The 22,667-nt window shown below is 32.2% G+C and overlaps 1 protein-coding gene across 3 annotated transcripts in view; it reads right to left on the minus strand.

Annotated features, from left to right (window-relative positions):
• The window catches only part of ATG5 (autophagy related 5), a 134,860-nt gene that overhangs the window by 63,931 nt on the left and 48,262 nt on the right, over nt 1-22,667 (minus strand). For all 3 annotated transcript variants that reach the window (XM_051997469.1, XM_051997472.1, XM_051997470.1), the window contains one exon: nt 3,545-3,639. In XM_051997469.1, coding sequence (XP_051853429.1) covers nt 3,545-3,639 — 95 coding nt within the window. The remainder of the gene's footprint in view (nt 1-3,544; nt 3,640-22,667) is intronic.

Consider the following 22,667-nt stretch of genomic DNA (forward strand, 5'->3'; position numbering starts at 1 on the left):
AAATGATTTAGTGAGACTGGACCAATGCAGAGTGAAAACAGAGCTACAGGAAAGAGCAAGTTTCTTGGGTCCCAGCCAGCCAGCCAGCCACAGTGCCTTTGCAGCTCTCCCTGTTCTGTATTTGCTCCCTTACCCAGGGTCTGCTGATATAGGCTGAGTTCATGCTGGATCTCAATGCTACCATGCCCTTGGGTGCATCAGGCTCTCTAGTCCTAGAGAATCCTGCTGCTATGAATCCCAAGCCAAGAAAATAGCATGTATAGAGATAACTAGTTAGGGAACTGCCAGAACAAACAACAATCTCCAGTTGATAGACACAAAATCAACCCATTGAAGCCCCTTTCTGAAGCTTTTTCAGTTCATCAACTAGGAAAAGAAGGACATAGCTCCTTCTTGACAGGCACTTTGTCTTGATAGACAAAAAAACAACAGGCACTCAGTGGAAGTGAAGCTTAGTGACTCAATCAAAATCTCTGGAGATAGTCTGATGGGGACTTACAAGGCAGTTCATTCCATCTGCACTGATCAAACTCTTTGGACAATTTATCAATGGGAAATTCTTTGTCAAGGAGTTGTATATTATTCATATTAAGGACAATTATCATAATATATCAGAAGCACTCAATGGAAATAAAAATAATGAAATTGCTGTACTGGGATTCCTAATCAAGACTGCATCTCAAAAACATTGTGGCTTCTCCAATCTGGCTGAGAACCTAAAGAATATCTCATATGATGAATACTCCTCCCTAAATGAGTTTAGTCTTTTTAGCCTCTTCCCAAAGGTTGATAAATAACTACCAATACTGGGGTTCCCTCACTATTCCTGGTTGTCTAGGGGTCTTCTAGACTACCGTTTCATGAATCTATTCAACTCCATGAAGACCAGATCTTGGAATTCTTCAGAAAGCTATTCTACAAAGAGGAAAATGAGGAAAAGCTACTCATCATAGACAACTTCCAGAAAACACAGGAACTAGGAAATTACCCGGTCTCTACTTCCAGATGGTAACAGTATTGTCCCATGCCTGGCCACATGCTAGGCCCCTCTGCTGACCTACTTCCTGTCTTCCTCTTTTTTTTTTTTTTTTTAATTTAATTTTATTTAATAATAACTTTGTATTGACAGAATCCATGCCAGGGTAATTTTTTACAACATTATCCCTTGCACTCGCTTATGTTTCGTTTTTTCCCCTCCCTTCCTCCACCCCCCCCCCCCAAGATGGCAAGCAGTCCTATATATGTTAAATATGTTGCAGTATATCCTAGATACAATACATATTTGCAGAACCGAACAGTTCTCCTGTTGCACAGGGAGAATTGGATTCAGAAGGTAAAAATAACTCGGGAAGAAAATCAAAAATGCAAATAGTTCACATTCGTTTCCCAGTGTTCCTTCTTTGGGTGTAGCTGTTTCTGTCCATCATTTCTCCATTGAAACTCAGTTAGGTCTCTTTGTCATAGAAATCCACTTCCATCAGAATACATCCTCATACAATATCGTTGTTGAAGTATATAATGATCTCCTGGTTCTGCTCATCTCACTTAGCATCAGTCCATGTAGCTCTCTCCAAGCCTCTCTGTATTCATCCTGCTGGTCATTCCTTACAGAGCAATAATATTCCATAACATTCATATACCACAATTTACCCAGCCATTCTCCAATTGATGGGCATCCATTCATTTTCCAGTTTCTAGCCACTACAAACAGGGCTGCTACAAACATTTTGGCACATACAGGTCCCTTTTCCTGTCTTCCTCTACTGAGAGACCCTGGACTTGCAACCTCTACTCCTTGCACATCTGATCTGCTAGACTCTGGATTTTCACAAAGATACTGTGCAGATGAATGTTTTTTAAGATAAATGTTTTCTTAGCATCTTACTACTGTCCTTGACTGACAGGAAAAAAAAAATTCTTTGCACTCTAAATAATCTTCAAGTTCTTTCCTCTGCCAAACATTCATAAAGGATTACATATTTGAGTATGCATTGTTTTCCTATAACAAAGGCAAATCAGGACTGATAAGTTTTACACGACATATTCTTGAACTATTTTAAAAAATGGGTTAAGAACAAACAGGCAACAATGTCAATACAACAGACTTTTCACTCTAAGTTCATGTTATTCTGTCTTCTCCTTGGACTCTTTATCTTCACATTCAAATATTATAATAAGGATATTAATCAGCCTTACTTCACTTTCTGAACAGATGAAGAAAATTAGACTATTCCCCAGGAAAATACAAATTTTCATAAAATATGTGGCAATAAGGATATTTTGGCATCTTCTTACCTAGAACACAATATGTTCAAAATCAGAAAAAAAAAATTAGTAGTAAATATGTTGTTTTTCTTTTAAATGGAGAGGCTCACTACCTAGTTACAATATACTCATTCTATTTACAATTAATAGTAAAAATGTTATTTTTTAAAAAATAATTTTTACCATCACAGTAAGGCAATTTTTTTGAGGTAAATGATGGCATAGATTTAGTTAAAATACTTGCAGAAAGGACATAATTCTACAACTGTTTCGATTTATCATAATAGATCATAAAAATTCAAATAACTAGGAACTTAACTTATTGTAACTATTAAAATATCTCATGTTTTTTTTCTGTTAATAATTTTTTAAAATGGCACATGCTTTAATGTCGCTTGTGGTTATTACAATGAAAACATTTCATTTCAGTTGTGTCCCTATTTGGAGTTTTCTTGACAAAGACACGAAAGTGGTTTGCAATTTCCCTCTTCAGTTTATTTTATAGATGAAGCACCTGATGCAAACAGGATTAAAAGACTTGCCCAGGATTACACTGCTAGTAAGTGGGTAAGGCCAGATCTTAATTCGGATCTTTCTGATTCCAGGAAAGGAGTTCTATCTACTAAGCTAATATACCTTCCACCAAAAATAAAAGCCAAATAAAGGAAAGAAAGGAAAAACAAAAATCTAAAGCACAATTTATAAATAGATAATCCATGACCTTGCATTATACCACAGAACCTTCTTGATGAAAATCAGAAAGGGACGGGGTTAAGGTCTTCCTCTGACATATATACTGAGTCACACTGGCAAGTCAATCTCTTACCCTCCCAAGAAACTTGCAACAAAACCGTCACTTCCCCAATAAATAGTATTCATCACAAATATTCTAACTAGGCAAAGACCCACAAAATAGCACTGGGAATTGAGAAACAGTTAAACAGCGAAAAACAATTATAAGACAAAGAAATAATGAGTAGGGTTCTGATATTTCTTACTAATCTGAAGTTCTATGAAAATCCTCGGTAAAAATGATGTAAGGACAAATTATTGTTTTATTTATTCTTAATCAATGATTTGTCTATTAGATAAATCAGAAACTTTAGTCGATTTTATCAGCATTTTCTCAACTTTGTTGTATCCACAAGACAACTAGAGAACACTAATAATGCCTCAACATTTAATGATTTCATTAGCAATGTTGTAATATGCACAAAAATTTGCCAAGAACCAAGACTGTAAAGATCATAAATGGCTATTCGTGAAAATAATTTCCTACCTGATATATTCTAAAAGGTATGTATCGAAATCCATTATCTTCTGCAGGATACTCCATGAGTTTCCGATTAATAGCCCAAAATTGGTCAAATTTATCTGTAATAATAAATTTATTTATTAATAAATGAACAAAAAACCAGTTTCGTATATGTACTCAAAATGACGGTGGAAGTGTGCTGTCTTTTATGGACTGAAATGTATAATACCAACAAAATTTACATCTCTAAATAATTCTATCAATAAAATTAAGAACAGATCAACAAAATGACTATGCAATTTAAAAAAACTGGGAAAAGAACAAATTAAAAATTCTAATTAAATACCATATTAGAAATTTTAAAAATTAAAGGTAAAATTGAGTCAAAGAAAAACACTGAATCAATAAACTAAATAACATGCAATATCACATATTATGTATCATGATATAGAAAATGATAATATAGACATATAAAAATAATAACTAGAATAACAAAACAAAAAAAAATTGGAATTAGTTGTATGAAAAAAACCCCAAAACAATAAATCATTGATTAACATGATTTTTAAAAGAGAGTAGAAAACCAAATCATTAGTATTAAAAATTAAAAGGGTAAATAATACCCCAATGAAGATGAAATCAAATCATAAAGTTTTGTCAACTTATATGCCAATATATTTAACAATTTTAAATAGTTTATTATGTGCCAATAAATTTAACAATTTAAGCTGTTTAAATGAATAGTTACAAAAATATAAACAGTTTACATCAACAGAAGAGAAAACAGAACACCTAAATAAACTTGTTTTTAGAAAAAGAAACTGAAATAAATGTGATAAATGAACTTCTTAAGAAAAAAGCAACAGGTCCAGATGAATTTACAAATGAATGTTACCAAACATTTTAAAGATGAAAAAATTCCAATATTAAATAAATTACTTGGAATAACAGGCAAGGAATCCTATCAAACTCCTTTAAAAGCAAAAAAAAAAAAAAAAAAAGGTACTAATATCTAAACCAGGAAGAGCAGAAAAAAAGAAAACCATAGACCAGTTTCACTAATGAATATGACTTCAAAAATTCTACAAAAAACACAACCTAGGAGACTACAACAATATCTCCTATTTAGTATTTTATGTAGGGTTATATATTGCGACCAAGTGGGATTCATACCAGAAATACAGGCAGGGATGGTCTAACATAAGAAAAACTATTAACATGATTGATTGCATCAATAACAAATTAAATCATATAATTATGTCAAAAGAAGCAGAAAAGGCTTTTTGATAAAATACAAAACTCATTCCTATTAAAATTACTTGAAAGCATAGGCATAAAGGAATTTTTTCCTTAAAATGATAAGAAGCATTATTTCAAATGGAGATAAGCTTTAAAAATTTTCTTAATGAGCTCAGGAGTGAAGTAAGGATGCCCATTATTACCAATATTATTCAATATAGTACTACAAATTCTAGCAATAGCAATAAGAGAAGAAAAAAAGAAACTGAAGCAATCAGAATAGGCAATGAGATAATAAAATTATTTCTTTTTGCATATGACAAATCCTAAAGATTCAACTATAAAATTAATGGAAACAATAATTTTTAACAGAGTAATAAGAAATTAAAAAAGGCCACAAAGATCATCAACATTTCTATATATCACCAAACCTGCAAGAAGAGCTAGTAAGAGCTACCCCCAAAATAATTGTAGGCAGTATAAAATACCTGGGAGTATGCCTACCACAACAAAATGAGGTATTACAAGAACATAATTATAAAACATTTTTAATACAAATAAAATCAACTTAATTTAAACAATTGAATAAATAGTAATTTTTCATGGGGAGGCACACCCAATATAATAAAAAGAAGAATTTTACCTTATCTATTTATTCAATACCATTCAAATCAAAATACCAAAAACATTTTACTGAGCTAGAAAAAATAACAATTCATTTGGAGGCACAAAAGGTCAAGTATATAAAAGGAATTAATAAAAAAAAAAAATGTGACGGTTGGTTTAGCAGTTTTAGACTTCAAACTATATTATAAGGCAGTCATTACCAAAATATCTGGAACTGACTAAGAAACAGAAAGGCAAATACACTGCAGCAAATGATTATCATAATTTTGTTTTTGACATAGTCATTATTTGGGACATTTGATTACATTAAATTAAAAAAGTTTTATATAAAATAAAACCAATATAGCCAAAAATTGGGAAAAAATGTTGATATAATGTTCCTCAGATAACTAATTCAAATATATAGAAACTTTGTCAAGTTCATAAGAATACAAGTCATTTCCCAATTAATAAATAGTTAAAGGATATGAATTGGCAGTTTTCAGACAAAGAAAGTACTATAAACATATTTACATAGACACTTTACATTTCCTAGCTGTCACTTAACCTGGCAAGTCACTTAACCCCAATTGCCTCATACCCCTCCTCCCCCAGAGTCTCAATCACTATTAATTACAGAAATGCAAATCAAAACAATTCTGAGACACACCTCACACTTATCACATTGGCTAATATGATAGAAAAGAAAATGATAATTGTTGGAGGGGATGTGGAAAAACTGAGAACTATGAACTGATCCAGCCATTTGGGAGAGTGATCTAGAATTATGTCTAGATCATATCTTAAAAACTGTGTATACTCTTTTTAAACAGCAATACTACTATTCAGATTTGTTTTCCAGGAGAACTAGAGGAAAAGGAAAAGAATTTATATGTTGTAAAATATTTGCAACAGCACTTACCAGTTGAGGAATGGCAATATAAGTTGTGATATATGATTGTGTTGGAGAACAAATGAATTATATAATGAGTTGGTTAATTTTAGAAAAATACAGAAAGACTTTAAATGAAATAATGAAACTAAGAGAACTAACAACAAAATTGTTCTAAGAACAACTGTGAACAGCTAAGTCATTTTGAATATTAGAAATAATCAAATCAACTACAAAGGACCTATGAAAAAATGTTATCCACATTCAGAGAAAGAACTGTTAAATAGGCATGTAAGGTACGGTATTACACACATACATGTACATAAGCACTTGTATTATGTCTAATGGTATTCTTCTCTTGAGTGGAATCAGGAGGGAGAGAAAAAAAATTTTTTAAGTGCAAAGAAGAAAACAAAAGAAAACTTAGAAGCAAGCAACTTAGAAGGGCAACTTCTAAAATGACATATAGTGTTTATTACATAATTTTTTACAACAAGAAACTGTGGAATGGAAATTCCTGGTTTTATATTGAATCCTCTTTGCATGTTGTATTGTATATACCAAAATAATCTTTTTTTTTTTTCATGTCTTCTAGTATTTAAATTCAAAGTGAATAAAATTTCTCAAAACTGTATAATATCAACACAAGAGCTTACAAATACTGGAGTAGTATGGAGGCAACCTTGCCAAAACAGAAAACTTATTGAGTACAAGTATGGGCAGATTTGGTTTTACCAACCATGAAGGCTTAAAGTAAGATGTTAAGAGAAATGTGTCTATTTCATCTGTGACTTAGCACAGCTCGCCATATAGAATCTTGTCACTGCAGGCTAGTCAATAATCATGGACTGTTTAATCACTGAAACTGACAAAATAATGAAAAGCACTAAAAGACCTTTGGTCATATTTCCTTCTATTCCTATAAGGATAGTGGCAAAGTGGCAAGAAAGAGTAAAGGATACAGGGAAATACATATTTCTTATACCACATATAAACATTAAGTTCATGGCTCTTTTTGTAGTAGCAAAGAACTGAAAACTAAAGAAGTGCTAATCAATTGAGGATAGACAAATTATGATATATGAATGTAATGGAAAACTTGTGCTAAAAGAAATTATGAAGGGGAAAGTTTCAGGGAAATCTGAAAAGACTTGTATAAGCAGATGCAAAGTAAAGTACTGAACCAGGAAAATAATTTATACAATAATGAAAAAAAATTCTGATCAACTCAATTACTAATCCTCATTCCAGAAGACAGATGATAAAGCAGGCTTGACTAAGGATAATAGACTCAAGGTACAGAATGAAACATATTTTTGTAAAGGGTTATTTGTATAAATTTGTTTTACTTGATCGGGCATATTGGAAAGTTGGGGGATTAGTTCCCCCAGCCTCAATCTTAGTAATGAAGAAGTAGGAAGGAGGAGGAAAGTAATAATAAGTTATAAGAGAAAAAAAAAAAAAGAGAATTATTGAAGTGTATTTAAGAATACTAGAATAAGAACAGCCAAAAGTCAAAACAGATGACAAAAAGAACAACTCTAAAAGCTCTATGAGAATTTGTTATTCACTTCTCGGCATCCCAAAGCTAATAAAGTGTATACATTTAAAAGGGAAAGTAAGTTATACATGAAATCTATGAATCTATTTTCTATGAAAATATTAATTTTAATTGTATTATAAATTTCTCTAATACCAAAATTTCAGAAATCTAGATTCTTCTGGCATTTTAAAAAATGTGAGCTAAAAAGTATTATGTTAAGTATTAACATCATATAATAAGTATTATGTTAAGTATTAATATCAACCACAGAAAAAAACTGGGTAAGCCTCAACACGTCCATTAAGTCATCTCCCTTCAATGAATACATGGAAAAATATATCATGATAATCAAATGGAAATGCTGTACAGTTAAGATCTAACTCTTAAGACAGAGGAATGGTGAGTGAAGCTGGGAAAGATAGTTTACAATTCACACCTGAACAAAAAGCTTTCCTTAAAATTGTACTGGAGAATAACAATTTTTTTCTGATGCACTTTAAGATATTAAGGTTAAAAAAAACTGTCCATGTTTTAAAGTGACGATCTGTCAAACATCAAGGCGAACATAGCTTAAGTGACTTCATCAAGGGTGTCACAAATCCAGTAAATGTCTAGGGTCAAATTTGACAACTTCAGGTTTTCTTTACTTCACTCCAGGCAGAAAAAGCATATACTTAAAAAGAGGACAGAAGAACTTCTGGACAGAGATACCCTAGTTATTTCAGTAAGTAAGGCAACTGGACAGTCTGGGCAGAAAACAACAAGAATCCTTTTATTCTAAGGAATATAAAATCCTGGCAAAAAGATTACTGTAATTTATCTACACAAAAAAATTCATTAGGCTCAAGCTGAACAGCATGTATGTATACAATTTAAAAACAAAACATTTAAAAAACCCAAAAATATCCAGAAACATGAAGGTATTTAAACAAAGAAATAAACCTGGCAAAATACAATAGACACATATACCAAAAAAAATTCAAACCAGGCATCAGACCTTAAAAAAGTTATATATCTTTATAAAAGTGAATGTCTATTCAAAATCAAAAGCTAGAATTTAAAAAAATCCATACAAAAATTACCCATGCATATATCTTGTAAATAAAAAGCTACAATAATAATAAAAAGAAAAGAAAATTACATAATAATAACCATATGAAAGACTGCTCCAAACAAGTGAAATGGGAATCAAAACAATTCAAGTTTCACTTTGCATTCAACCAAATATTGGTAAAGATAATAGAGGATAAATGAATAGTCAATGTAGAAGAAAATCAGATACACTCATGCATTGATAGTGCAGCTGTGAATTAGTGTAATTACTCTGTAAAACAATATGAAATGATGGAGAGAAGTAATTAAAAAGTCAATGTCTTCTAACCCAGAGATGCCACTACTTAATCAGTAAACATTTATTAAATGCTAGACAGTGTATTAGAGCATACAAAAAAGGAACAAAAGACCATATTTGACCTCAAGAAGCTTATAATCTTATGGGAAAAACAACAAGCAAACATATACACACAAGTTATAGAATAAATAGGCAGTAATTGAGAAGAAAAGGCACTAGAATTAAGAGGGGGAATAGGCTACCGAGCATAAAACTTAAGAATATCAATGATAAAAAGGCTTCATATATATCAAAATATTTATACCAGTACTTTTTATAGTAGCAAAGAATGTGAAACAAAGGAAATACCCCTTACTTGTGGAATGGCCAAACAATCTGGGTTACATAAATAAGTGAATTGTAAATGGGTCACAACAGACCATTTTAAGTTATTCACAGAATCATAATTATGGGGTTGGAAAGGATCTCTGAGACTATTTAAACCAGCCCATAAATATTTAGAAAGATTAAAGTAATCTAAGCTGCCCTAGAGAATCAGCACTCAGTTTAGAAACATCAGTAAGTATCCAATAGAGATTAAATTCCATTTCACAAACTCTGTAATTCTTAATGTAAAAATATATATATATATATGCTTATTAGCTACAATATATTAGACACATCTAAAAAAAACAGGTGCTAATCAATCTCTTAAATTTTATACACAGAAGCAACCATTCTAAAAATTTTAAACCAAAGAAATAAAAGATGTTGGTCAATGATGAGATTAATTTGAAGAAATGAAAATGCCATAAATACAGAAATTTTTTTTTCATATTTCACAAGTTTTGAAGAATAAATTCCTGAATGTGTCCTAGAACACCAGGATCAAAGAAATAAAGCTGGGAGGATCTTCAGGGATTATTTTAGTTCAACACTCCTCCCCCTCCTTTGTTTCTTACTGATAGGCAAATTGAGATCAGCATTAAAACATTTATTAAAACACTTACTTTATGCTAGTAGGCCCTGTGCTAAGCCCTTGTCCAGAGAAGATAAGTGATTTCACAAATAAGCCAAATTGAGATCTACTGAAGAATATAGGAACCCTTCTTTTCTGCCCCCTATCCTACCCTAACCTTCTAAAGTAGTGACATTCTATGCAATAAGAAATATGAAATTTTCATTATTATGATCATTTTGTACTTTTGTTCAATTACTTGTATCATTAATTCAGAATAAATAATATTTACTGGGATTAAAAAAAATATTCAGTCTTCCAACAAGCCTTGATAACATTTTGCCTCATCATCTTGTCTATCATCTTCTCCTTTAAACTATACTTGATTTCCTGGCTCTGATACTATCTACGCAGCATGGGTAAGTGACTTCTGAATCTCAGTTTCCTTGTCTGCAAAATGGGAATAAGAATAATAAGGTAGTATCTATTGGTTACTTAGTTATATGTATATATAACTTATGTTTACTGAGTTACTGATGGTTATTTATGGTTATTGAGGCTCAAGTAAGCCAAAATATGAAAAGGGCTTTGTCAATTTTAAAGTAATGTATACTTGTACACTGTTACTTTTATTTGTTGCACAAATTTCTTTAGGATAGGGTTTATAAGTTTCTTATCTTTTACCCATAAAAAAGATCTGGCATAGTGCTTTATATATAGTAGGCACTCAATAAAAATGTTGAATTTCAACAAAAGTCTACTGTGGTCTCCTGTACTACTATTCCTCATTCTCTTAGTTGAGGACCTCACCCCATACTTTACTTTTGTAAAAATAAGAGGCTATGAGCTCCCTTTTCTCCCTTTTATATAAAACCCCTTGACATCATACTTTCTCTCCTTTTCTCTTAGTTTCCAGTGAAGAGGAGGCCCCTCTTCTTACAAAGTTCAGTCCCCATATACCTAACCCAGATGTCATCCTTTCCCATCTTATTTTGCAGATTGTCCATACAAACATCCTCCACGCCAATCTTTAATCTTTCCCAAATGACTGATTTCTTCTCTGATATCTACAAATATGCCCAACCTGAAAAAATTCTATTTTCTTGATAGCCTCATAAGTCTCTTATTCTTTTTATTTCTGAAATCCTAGAAAAGAATGTCTACATTTGTGGCCTCTACTTCTTTTCCTCAACTTTTTGCAATCTGGTTTCCAACTTCATCATTCAACTGAAAGTGCTCTAACAAGTTGCTACTGACTTTGCAACTGAAAGATCTGGCTTTTCCTTAAGTTGCATCTTTTTAATTGTTTTTTTAAAGTTTTTTGAGTTTTATCATCCTCCTCTAATGAATACCCTCTCCTCTCTGGATTTTGTAACTGTTCTTCCTGGGTTCTTCTTTTCAGTCTGTCTACTCTTCAGTTTCCTTTGCTAGTTCTTAATCGAAAATACTGTCAACTATGGTTGTACCTGGGTCCTTTTTCATTTCTACATTTTCTCATTTGATGTCAGCTCTTACTAATTTAATTATCTTTTTCTTTTTTATTATTTTTTTTAAATGTTTTTTATTTTTAATTAGTTTTTCTATGCAGATGACTCCTAGATCTCTCTCCACATTTCTCTCCTGAGCTCTAGTCACCTATCTTCAAACTACTTCTTAGATGTTTCAAAATGGCTATTGTAAACCACATCAAACTTAAGTGTTCAAAATTGAATTCATCTTTCTTACAAAATCTACCCCCCCCCCTTTCCTAAACTTCCCAATTTCTTTTAAGGATAGTACCATCCTTCCAGTCTCCTTGGTTTGCAATTTCAGCATTACCACTTTCCCTCAACACATATATTCAAAGCAAACACCAGATTTTGTTGTTTCTCTTTTCACACCACCTAATGTATCTGTAGCCTTCTCTTTATTTACACTCACTTCTTAGTTTAGGCCCTCATCATTTCTCACCCTAGACTGTTACAAAAGCCTTCTACTTGGTCTCTGTGCTTCAAGGCATCCCCTACACTGCTACCAAAGTGATTCCTTAAGTTTAGATCTGACCATACTACTCACTTACTTAATAAACTTCCACTGCCCCTAATGTTAGCTCTAGGATTAAATATGAAATTCTCTGCTTGTCACTAAAACGTTTTTACACCAAATGCCCTATCTATTTTTCCACCTTTATCCATGTACTGTTCCTTCTAGATGGTCCAGTGAATAATGTCAGACCTAAAGTCAGGAAGACTCACCTTCCAGAAGTGAAATCAGGCCTTACATAGATCTTGCTATGTGATACTGGGCAAATCATTTGACCTTGCCTTTGTTTCCTCATCAGTAAAATAAGTGAGAAGGTTATGCCAAACTACTCTAGTATCTTTACTAAAAAAAAAAAAAAAAAAAAAAAAAAAAAAAAAGGGTCACAAAGAGTTGGACGAGTTTGAACCATGTTTCAGCCAAATTGGTACTCTTACCACAGAGGATTCTCCTCTCCTGTGGCCTTGAAGTAGCTGACACCATCTATAAAATGGACTCCCTTCCTCACTCCTGCCTCTCAGAATTCCTCATTTCCCCCAAACTCTATTCAAGCCCTACCTTTTATATGGGTGTTTTCTATCTCCCCAGCCAGTAGTGCTCTCTCCACCAAAATAATTTTTATTTATTCTATATATTTCTACATGTGTATGTTATGGTTCTAGATGTAGGCTCCATGAGCACAAAAACTACTTCCTTTTTTGTCTTTGTATCATGATTTAGCATAGTGCCTAATGACTGATTTCTCCAAGGGCAAAGTTTCTTAATTATACAGCAGGGAATAGAAACAATCTTCAAATTTGACCTTCAAAATGAGAATGGAGACATATGTTCCATTACATACTCCTATTCCATAGCAGAGGTGGGGACCTATGAACATAAAACATTTCATATAATATTATAAAAAAATGTGTTGATTGGTTTTGCTGAACTGGTTTTTTCCCCCTCTCTTTTAAAATTTTTTGCTATGAAAAATGGCTCTCTAAGGAGGGAAAGGAGACAGATAAAGAGATCAATACATTGTGTAATGCAGATAATATAAAAACAAAACATTAATAAAACTTGTTTTAAAGAAACTTGATTTTCAGATGTCTAAGCCCATGCTTTTTCCACTAGAACGTTGGCTAGTGAATATAATCCAACTATCCTGATGTCTATTTCTACTAATATAAAAACATAAATTCCTAAAATATAAAAAAAATGCAGCAAATTTTTGGAGATGATCAATGTGTTTTGTTTTGTTTAAAAGTACTGAACAGTTAGAGAAGTTCCATTTTGTATAGAGAAGTCAATGGAAAGAGACATTAATAAAGCATATTAAAATATAGGACAATATATGTTTAATTGATTAAAACCGCTAAACATAAATAAAACTAAATTATCAGAGTGAATATATAGTAGAAAAATATTTTCTTCCTCTAAGTTAAGAAGCTGAGTACTAAGAAAGGAAAGTTTTTCTTTTCTAGCTAATGAATAAATAAGGAGACAATTTCCTTTAATGTTATGAATTATTAATTAATTGAAAAATTAATTGAAAAACCTAATGTTTGTTTTTTATGTTGATCTGTCTGAAACAGTTTAATTTGGGATATATCTGTTAAACAAAGGTTCTTAACCTGGGATCTCTGAACTTCCCCAAAAAAATCAATGACTGTCACAATATAATTGGGTTTTTTGGTAATTCTATTTATATAATTTCATGTTTTAAAAAAATTATTCTGATAAGGAGTCCGTCCAAGGCTTCAGCAGAGTATCAAAGGAATCCATCACACAAAGAAAGATAAAGTTTTAAAAGTTTAAAGTTAAAAAAAAATTTTCATGTTAAAAAAAAGGTAAAAGGTTTTAAAAGGTATTTACTTTTTTTATTGAGTGATTTTAGCTTAGCAATAAAATTATTGATTTGAAACAAATACATTGGAACTTATATAAAACAATTCAGTAAATATTTATCACATTTATTTCAGGAGCAGAACCATGCTCTCAAAAACTTACATGATCACATATCTCAGCAGTAATCCCTCCTCACGCCTCTCATGGGTATGTTGGGAGGGAGAAACTTGGTTTTCTCAATAGCAGCTCCAGGGTTGAATTGGCCTTTCATTAAAATTGTTCCTAAAGGAATCTACTGCATAGATCAGAAAGGAAAGAGGGGATGGAGTCCAAGTAGCACTGAGCTCTGAAAAGTGAAGGGTAAATGCAGCACTAGAGACAAACTCCATGACAGATTCTCTCAGGGAGGGAGGAGTACTCATCTTCTAAGTGTTTCATCATACAAATCTTGCAATTAAGCCAAAATCACCTTGTGCACTAGAAACCACTAATTTAAGGAACTAAAAAGATGAATAAAATATGTTTTTACCCTTCAAAAAGATTTATTTAAAAGCATACAGATAAATACAATACATAGTGTAAAAGTATGAAAAGTACAAAGCTCAGTAAACTCACTTTTTTCTTGAATTCAGTCTAGTAAAGAGAAAAATATAAAGATGGTATCTAAGCTAGGTCTTCAAGATAAGCAGGATTTCAAATGATGAAAATTTGGGAATGAAAATTTATCAGAAGAAATGAAAAAAGCAAAAAAACAAAACAAAACCCTAAAACCAAAAATGCATGACATTTCTAAGAAAAACAAATAGGGGTTAACTAGGTGGCGCAGTAGATAGAGCACCAGCCCTGAAGTCAGGAGTTGAAATCTGGCCTTAGATACTTAATACTTCCTAGCTGTGTGACCCTAGGCTAGTCACTTAACCCCAATTGTCTCAAAAAAAGAAAAAACAAAACCAAAAACAAATAGATGAGTATACCTAAACCACCCAGCAGATGAAGACTGAAAAGTCTGAGAAAAGGTTTTAAAAAAAAAAAAGGAAGTTACTACTAGATCGAGGAAGGTCCTAACTGTCAAATCTAAAGAATGTGAACTTCATAGGGTAAGAGATGAAGAGAGTCTTGTGAGCAAGGCAGTAGTATATATATGATGGTTTGGAGGGAAAAAGCTCAAAGGTAAAAAACATTGGTTAGGAGACTACTCTAACCGTATGTGCAAAAGGTAAATGGTACATAGCAGTAAGATAGTCAACAAACTATTCATTTATTGAATTCATTTAATGCATAACAAATTTATCTAATGTATAACAAATTCCAAGTACTATGCTAAGTACATGGGATATCAAAAGAAGGCAAAAATACAATTCCTGTCCTCAAGGAACTCATATTCTAATGAAGACAAGATGCAAAAAACTGTACATACAAGATAAGTAAAATGCAAATGTAGCAAAGAGGAGAATAAAGGTTAAGAAAATATGATTAACAATGATAAGCATGAACATTAAAGGGATGAATTCATCCATAAAATGGAAAAAATGCAAGGGACTAAAAAGGAGAATCAATAGTGTTTCTTATAAGAAACATTTAACTAAAATTTAATTGAAACAATTAACTTCGGCAAAGAAACTAAATATAAAATTAAACCAAATAAATTATCCAGCATTTTTTGTATTAAACTAGAGGAATAGAGTGAAACAAAGATTTTTCAGATACAACTAAGGTGTGGATTTGTTTTGCTTAACTATGTTGGATTTGTTTCAAGGAAGGGTATTTGGTTTTATTTCAACAGATGAGAGTGAATTTAAAGAAACAGAGTTAGTGATACTAACAATCAATTTTTTTAAAAAAGGAAAATAAATATTGTCACTGGAACACTTCTGTTTTTAAAGAATTTCATCAATTTAAGTCAGTTTTTAATGACAAAAGAGAACATAAATTCTGAGAGAAATGTAAGAAAAAAGGATAGTTTAAAATATACTGAATTTGTTATCTTTATGGCATCTGTCAAGTTCTGAAAAAAAAAAGTTCTATTCTTTTACTTCTCCAATGAAAATCAACAGAACACGTTTACTTTCTTGAAAACAAAAAGGTAAAATAAAAAATGATCTCTCTCTTCAGATGATTTGACACAATTCATTTTTTCAAGCTATGCTTCTCAAGAGGGGTGAACAAAATTATAAAGAACTCCATTAAAGTGGTTGTGTAAAATAAGAATTTCACTGAATGAATTAGTAGACAGGTTCATTTGTTCAAAACATATTAAATGTCAACTGTGCAAACAAAGCACCAATCTTCATTTAAATGGATATATAAATGCCAACTGAAAAAATGCATCCCGCATCACTATGAAGCAAACTAACATTCTGTTATTAATGGCCTCTTTCCAAAAAGTCTATGTTAATAAAATAATCTGCAGTGAATTGTGAAATAAATATGCAAATGTTTTCACCAAGTTTTAATGTCAACAATATTCACTGCCAAATCTACCTAAAGCATAAATGGCTACAATCCAAATTATTGTGAAATTACTTTATTCCTTTAAATCTTCTTTCTCTAATTGATTAGCAAATTATCTTTATAATTTTTTTTTACTAAATAACCAAGTACCTTATCATTTCAAATGGAATTGTTTCCTTATTTTTATACTTAAAATTGTTCATCAAGAAACTGCATGTAAATATCAATTTAAGTCTTTATAAAATGAGTATTTGTTCCAGAGCAAATTTAAGATGAATACTTCAAATACAAATTTAAGTAAATTTAAATTTGTGCATTTTTTAAAATACCGTATGAAATTTGTGGATTTTTGTAAATACCATATATCTTCAGAATGAAGTTACTCAACTTCTTTTAGAAATGATTATAGATACAGTAATGATCAAACATCTAATTAGCTTTGACTGTGTATGACTGGTAGATATAAAGAAAATTGCCAGATAACTCACATATAAAGGTTTATTTTGTTTTCTTGATCCAGTGTGATATAATACTATTTTGTAATTGGATAAAAAGTAAATGTTTATGTATGAAATTCTCCCAATCTTTTATCCAATAGATCAATTACTTCCTCCAACCTCTCATTACTTAAACTGGTAAGCCTCATTCATGTGCACATACATGAATACACACACACACACACATCCCAAATCATGAATTTATAGTGTATTTTTGCTTAATTGGTTGTCAGAGAAAAACTACAATGATCTTTCACTGGATCATACGCTTTGGTTTCTTTTTGTTTTTTTGTTTTTTTTAAAGGAAAAGGGGAAGTTATTGCTATATGAATTCTTCTCACCATCATCTTCCACCTTCAAATTCTCATGATAGTATAGTTATATGAGCTTAAATGTTTAAAAGTTGAAACAGAAAGCTGCTTTATTTCCTCTGAACCTTGGTCAGGAATTTAATAGCACGATATATGAACAATCAAATGAATCTATGATTTCACTGATACAAAGTGTCCCCTTTAATGATGCAGTTCAAAACTCCCCTATTTTTTGTTCATACTGTGTGACTCTTAATATGTTTTGCCACAAGTCTTTCCGAGGATCTATCTGATGTGCTTGTAGATGTTTCCCTCAAGTCCTTATGTAATTTACAATGATATCAATGGAATATGTGGATTGTCTATTGTTATTTTTTTTACTGTCAACACATGCATTTCATGACACGCGTTAGAGAATTTATGCCATATAATTTTTTATTTCCATCAGGCAGCAGCCTGTTCAACTTTACCAGTTCATTGTCCATTAGGTAGTCTTCAACGTTTGATTCTTCAAAGAATGCAGTAGTCCATAACTTAACTATATCACATAACTCAAAAAATATTAACACTTAAAAAAAGTGGGCCCTTTCATTAGAGAGAAAGTTGGGGTTTTTGGAAAGAATTTTATTGTTCCTTACTTTTTCAGTTCTAGACTCCTAAGGCCCTTGTGTCCTTATAAAGTAAGTCCATCCAAGTAAATCAAAGGAACAACCACAAAAAACCATGTATTATGGACCTAATAAATGCTTTAGATAAAAATATAAAGGCTAAGATACTTGCCTGCAAAAAACTTGTTTTAATAAGGAGAGACAGCACACTTAGGAAAGTGGGCCCCAAAATTAAAAGAATAGTGAGACTAGGTAACAGAATGACAAACATTCCATTCAGGAACAATGGCAGAATTCTAGAACTGGGGGGTTGGGGAGTAGGAAGAAGAAAAGGTTGAGGTCGTAGATGAGATGGCTGAAAAGTAGGAATGACATATGGCACTATAAAATCTTTCCTGAAATAGTGAGGGGAGAGAGAAGTGCACAAGTATTTATTAGGAGCCTATAATATACCAGGCCCTGTATTAAACACTTTAAAAATATTATTTCATTTGATCCAGGAAAGGCAGAGGTCAATGAGGACTATATTACGCCACAGTTCTTTTTTATTTTCCTGAATCAGTTTCCCTAATTATCGTGACCCAGTCCTGACTCAGTTTCTCTAATTGTTCTGCTTCAGTTTATAATTGTCAGCTTAAAGCTCAGTCCTGCAAAACCTCCCCTCCCTCTTTATCAGAATACTTGATAAGGGTAAAAGATCTTATGTTTTAGAATATCAAAATGCCTCTACCCATCCCAAGCTACCAGAATATAAGTTACCATCTTAGCAGGATGCCTCTCCCCATCTCTGGGGTGCCTCCCCCCAACTCTGGTGGCTCACCCCACCCTGTCAGAGCCCCATTCCCACTCTCAGAACCCAGACTTCACCCCTGCCTCAATCTACCCCCTGAGTCTGAGCCATAATGACCTATATAGATCATTGAGAACTCACATTGTTTGCTGGATTCTTGGAGACAACAGTCTCATTCAGCCCTGGGACCAAACCATGGATCCATTTGATCCCAGTAAATCTCTCCCTTTATTAAATACTCTCTAATCTCTATCTTGCCTCAGTTTCTCCGGCATTATACAATAAGACCACAAGGCAGAAGTTCTGAGACAAGGGCTTTGGTACTGGCAGCAAATCAGTTGGACAGGCTATGAAGAAGATAGCCAGATACAAAAAAGTGGATAAAGTTTTACAGGTTTTCCAACAAATTATATTATCATAATCTTGGGAAAAGGCATCCTTCATACACTTTTTTTCCCCCCAGTGTGGAAAATCAGGCAGGCCAAACATTTAAGTGGATGTGGAAATCAATAATGAGACAAAAATTACATCCAATAAACAAACAAATAAATAAAGTCCAATTGGAAATTAAATAACCTAATCTTAAAGAATGAATAAGTCAAAGGACAAATCACAGAAACAATAATTTCATTAAAAATAATAACAATGAGATAACTATCAAACTTGCGACATGCAAGCAAAGAAGTACTTAGGGACAGTTCTTGCTTATATAAATTTGTATTACAGAGATTCAATTTTACATAAAGAATTCTAAAAGAAATCTGCATTCCAAAAAATCACCTATGCTAATTTTATTGTAAGGTATCTAATTTACTCTTTTCCCCTCCTTCCCTCAATCCCATCCCTCAAACAAAAACCAAACCAAACCATCAAACCTTTTCAAGTGCAAGCAGAAAAAAAGATACAAGGAGAGACTGTAGTCCCACACATCTATTACATTGCCAACTACTATACTCTTACAGATCCCTTTCTTTTTACTACCAATGCTTCCACTCTAGTTCATACATAAACATTTACTTTTTATCCAATTACAAAATAGTATTATATCACACTGGATCAAGAAAACAAAATAAACCTTTATATGTGAGTTATCTGGCAATTTTCTTGCCCTTATAACCTCATGCTGAGATTGTTATAAAAGTCTACTGGTCTCCATGTCTCAAGTCTTTTCCCACTCTAATCCTTCCTTCACTTAGTTACCAATGTGATTTTCCTGAAGACCAATTCTGATCATGTCACTTTGTATGTGTTAAACTCCAGTGGCTCTAATTACCTCCTAGATCAAATCATGTTTGTTCTTTAACGCCCTTTACACCTTGACCCCTTTTTCCTTTCCATTCCTATACTGCAATAGTCCCCTCTTATGTTTATGATGTGACATTGGTCTCTTTACTGTTCAGAGAACGGTTACCTTTGCTGCCTTCTGCTTTCCTTCAAATTTCAGCTCAAATTCTACATTCTGTAAGAGGCCTTTCCACACTCCCCTCAGTATCTTCTCTATGAAATTAGATCCAATTCCACACAATACATAGTGTGCTTGTTTTGTCTCTTATTAAAAATGGAAGAAAATGGACTTATTTGTCTCTCTATGGAACCCCAACACTTAGCATAGTGACTTGAATTTATTAATGTTTGCAGTGATAATTCCATTATAGATTAATGTTAAGTATTTATAAGAAATAACTAATTTTCAACTTCTTTATAGGTGAAACTTTTTTTTTTTTAAATGTAGCTTGGTTTAGTCAGCTATATTTCTTCCATTTAACTATGACTGAAAATGATACTTTGGGTTTCCAATGTACTGCTTAGTTGTATTTCTTTAATTCATTAAGACATATTAATAACTATATTGCCAAAATTATGGCAAAATAACAGTAACACAGAATTTAACAATTTTGTTGTTGTTGTTGAAGCAATTGAGGTTAAGTGACTTGCTCAGGATCACACAACTAGGACGTGTTGTTTGAGGTCACATTTGAATGCAGGTCCTCCTGACTTCAGGGCTGGTGCTTTATTCACTGCACTACCTAGCTGCCCCAGAATTTAATAATTTTAAAAGACATTCTTGGGACTCCAAGAATGGTCCTGAAGATGAGGAACAATAACAGCAATTCAACGTCAACTAAGAAAGAATATTATAGTAACACAGATTTAATAAAAAGATACATAATAAAAGTTCACAATCTTTTGCTGCTTTTCTTTGCATAATTCATGTTTGTTAAAAATTATAAAAATTAACAGACCTCGAGAAAAAGAAATCTTTACTAATGTACATCCTTTATTCTCTATAAAATAAACTCAGTATCTTACCAGTACCCTGCACTTAATAAATAAATGTTTAATTATGAGATCAACATTACTTATGTAGAATTTTAACCATATGGAATCAAGGAATGTTATATCTAGAAAAGACTTTATATAGTCAATGCCAGGTATAATATAATAGGAGATACTTAATGAATATTACCATCCTTTCATTTTACAAATGAAGAAACCAAGGATTAAAAAGATAAAATAAGTTGTCAAAGGTTACATAACATATCAAATACCATAAGTTAGAGTTTCAAACACTTTTTAAACTAAAAAGTAAACTATTAAATTGTTTTTTAATAGTATAACTTTTTTTTTTTACTCTAAGGATTTAAGAAAAATCAAAACTAAGCCCAAGTTTTAAAGGATAAGAAAGTGAGCCTTTTCTTCAAATAATATCATTTATATCCTTCCCACTTAGAGATGGGATGAAATCCAAGTCCTATCTTCAAGGAAAGAATATTCTAACAAGAGTTATAATGGGAAAAAAAGAAACCAGTTACCTTTTAAAAACTGAATAGTAAACCTAATAAGTTTCTCTAAAAAATATTATTGTAGTAAATATTACACAAACTAGAAAATCTGGATTTAGGAAATCCTAGAAGTTACATTCCAGTTTATCATCCTTTATGATTAACAATTGTTTATCAATTATTTGTTGGTTTCTTCAATTTTGTTCAAGCAATTTTGTTGATTCCAAGGGCAAGCCATTATTTTTTAATTCAGAGAGAATGAGTCCTACTCATTGTAGAAAAGGGGAAAAGAATCAAAGGGAAAGAATGGAAATCAATTTTAAAAATCCAAACCTACTTGATTACGCATGCTCCCATATACACACGGTCTGTTTTTGGATTTCATTGATCTTATTCTTAAAGGAAGATAAGAGAGTCTAGTCTTGCATAAGTGAGAAAGTGGTGTATTCTGTGCATGTATGAAGAAACAGTTGCTTTTTTAAAGGGTTAGATCTGTTTCTTTCATGATGCCTTCAATGATTCCTATACCCCCTTCAACTAGATAAACTAGTACTGGAGATAAACATTCAAGTTACTTTCTATTATTCTTATTTGCATATATACTAAAACCTTTCAAGAACACCAACAATTGATCCTACTCCAAGTCCCACTTATTCACAGTTTGGGCCCTGGATTAGCTCACAGTGGGTCTTTTCTCTCCCAGACTGATTATTTTTTTTTTAACTAGATAATCCCTTTCAGATTTTTTTTGTTGTTGTTGAGTAGATTAAAAAGGCCATTATTTACCTCTTTTCTTACCCAGCCTTAATCACTGACTTGAGTTTTGCCTTGGTCAAACTGAGACCTGTTAGAGGCCTTAGCTTAAAAAGCCAAGGTCTCCCACTGTATCCCGGGCCATTTCCAACCTTCCTGATCTATATCTTGGCACTGGAGCTAGACGGCTCTGGAGGGGAAATTGAGGCAAGTGACCTTGCACACCCCTTTTACTCAAATCCAATTCACTGAAGTCATGATCCCCTTTGAGAACGAAGGACAAACACAACAACCACCTCTTTAGGTGCTTCTTCTCTTGGCATAACCCAGTCTTGCATATTTCTACTTATTTAATGGCAATCCAATGAAATCACTAAAATAATTTGGTTTCAGATCTCTCAGAACAAGATTCCCCCAAGCCAGGTACCCTTTGGTATTTCCCTTCCCCTTCTTTTGTGTGTTTTCTATCTTCATTAGATTGTAAGCTTCTTAAGGTCAAAGTCTTTTTTAATTAATTAAATTTCAAGCATTTAGAACAGT

The sequence above is a fragment of the Antechinus flavipes genome, chromosome 4, assembly GCF_016432865.1.
Source record: "Antechinus flavipes isolate AdamAnt ecotype Samford, QLD, Australia chromosome 4, AdamAnt_v2, whole genome shotgun sequence".
NCBI lineage: Eukaryota > Metazoa > Chordata > Mammalia > Dasyuromorphia > Dasyuridae > Antechinus > Antechinus flavipes.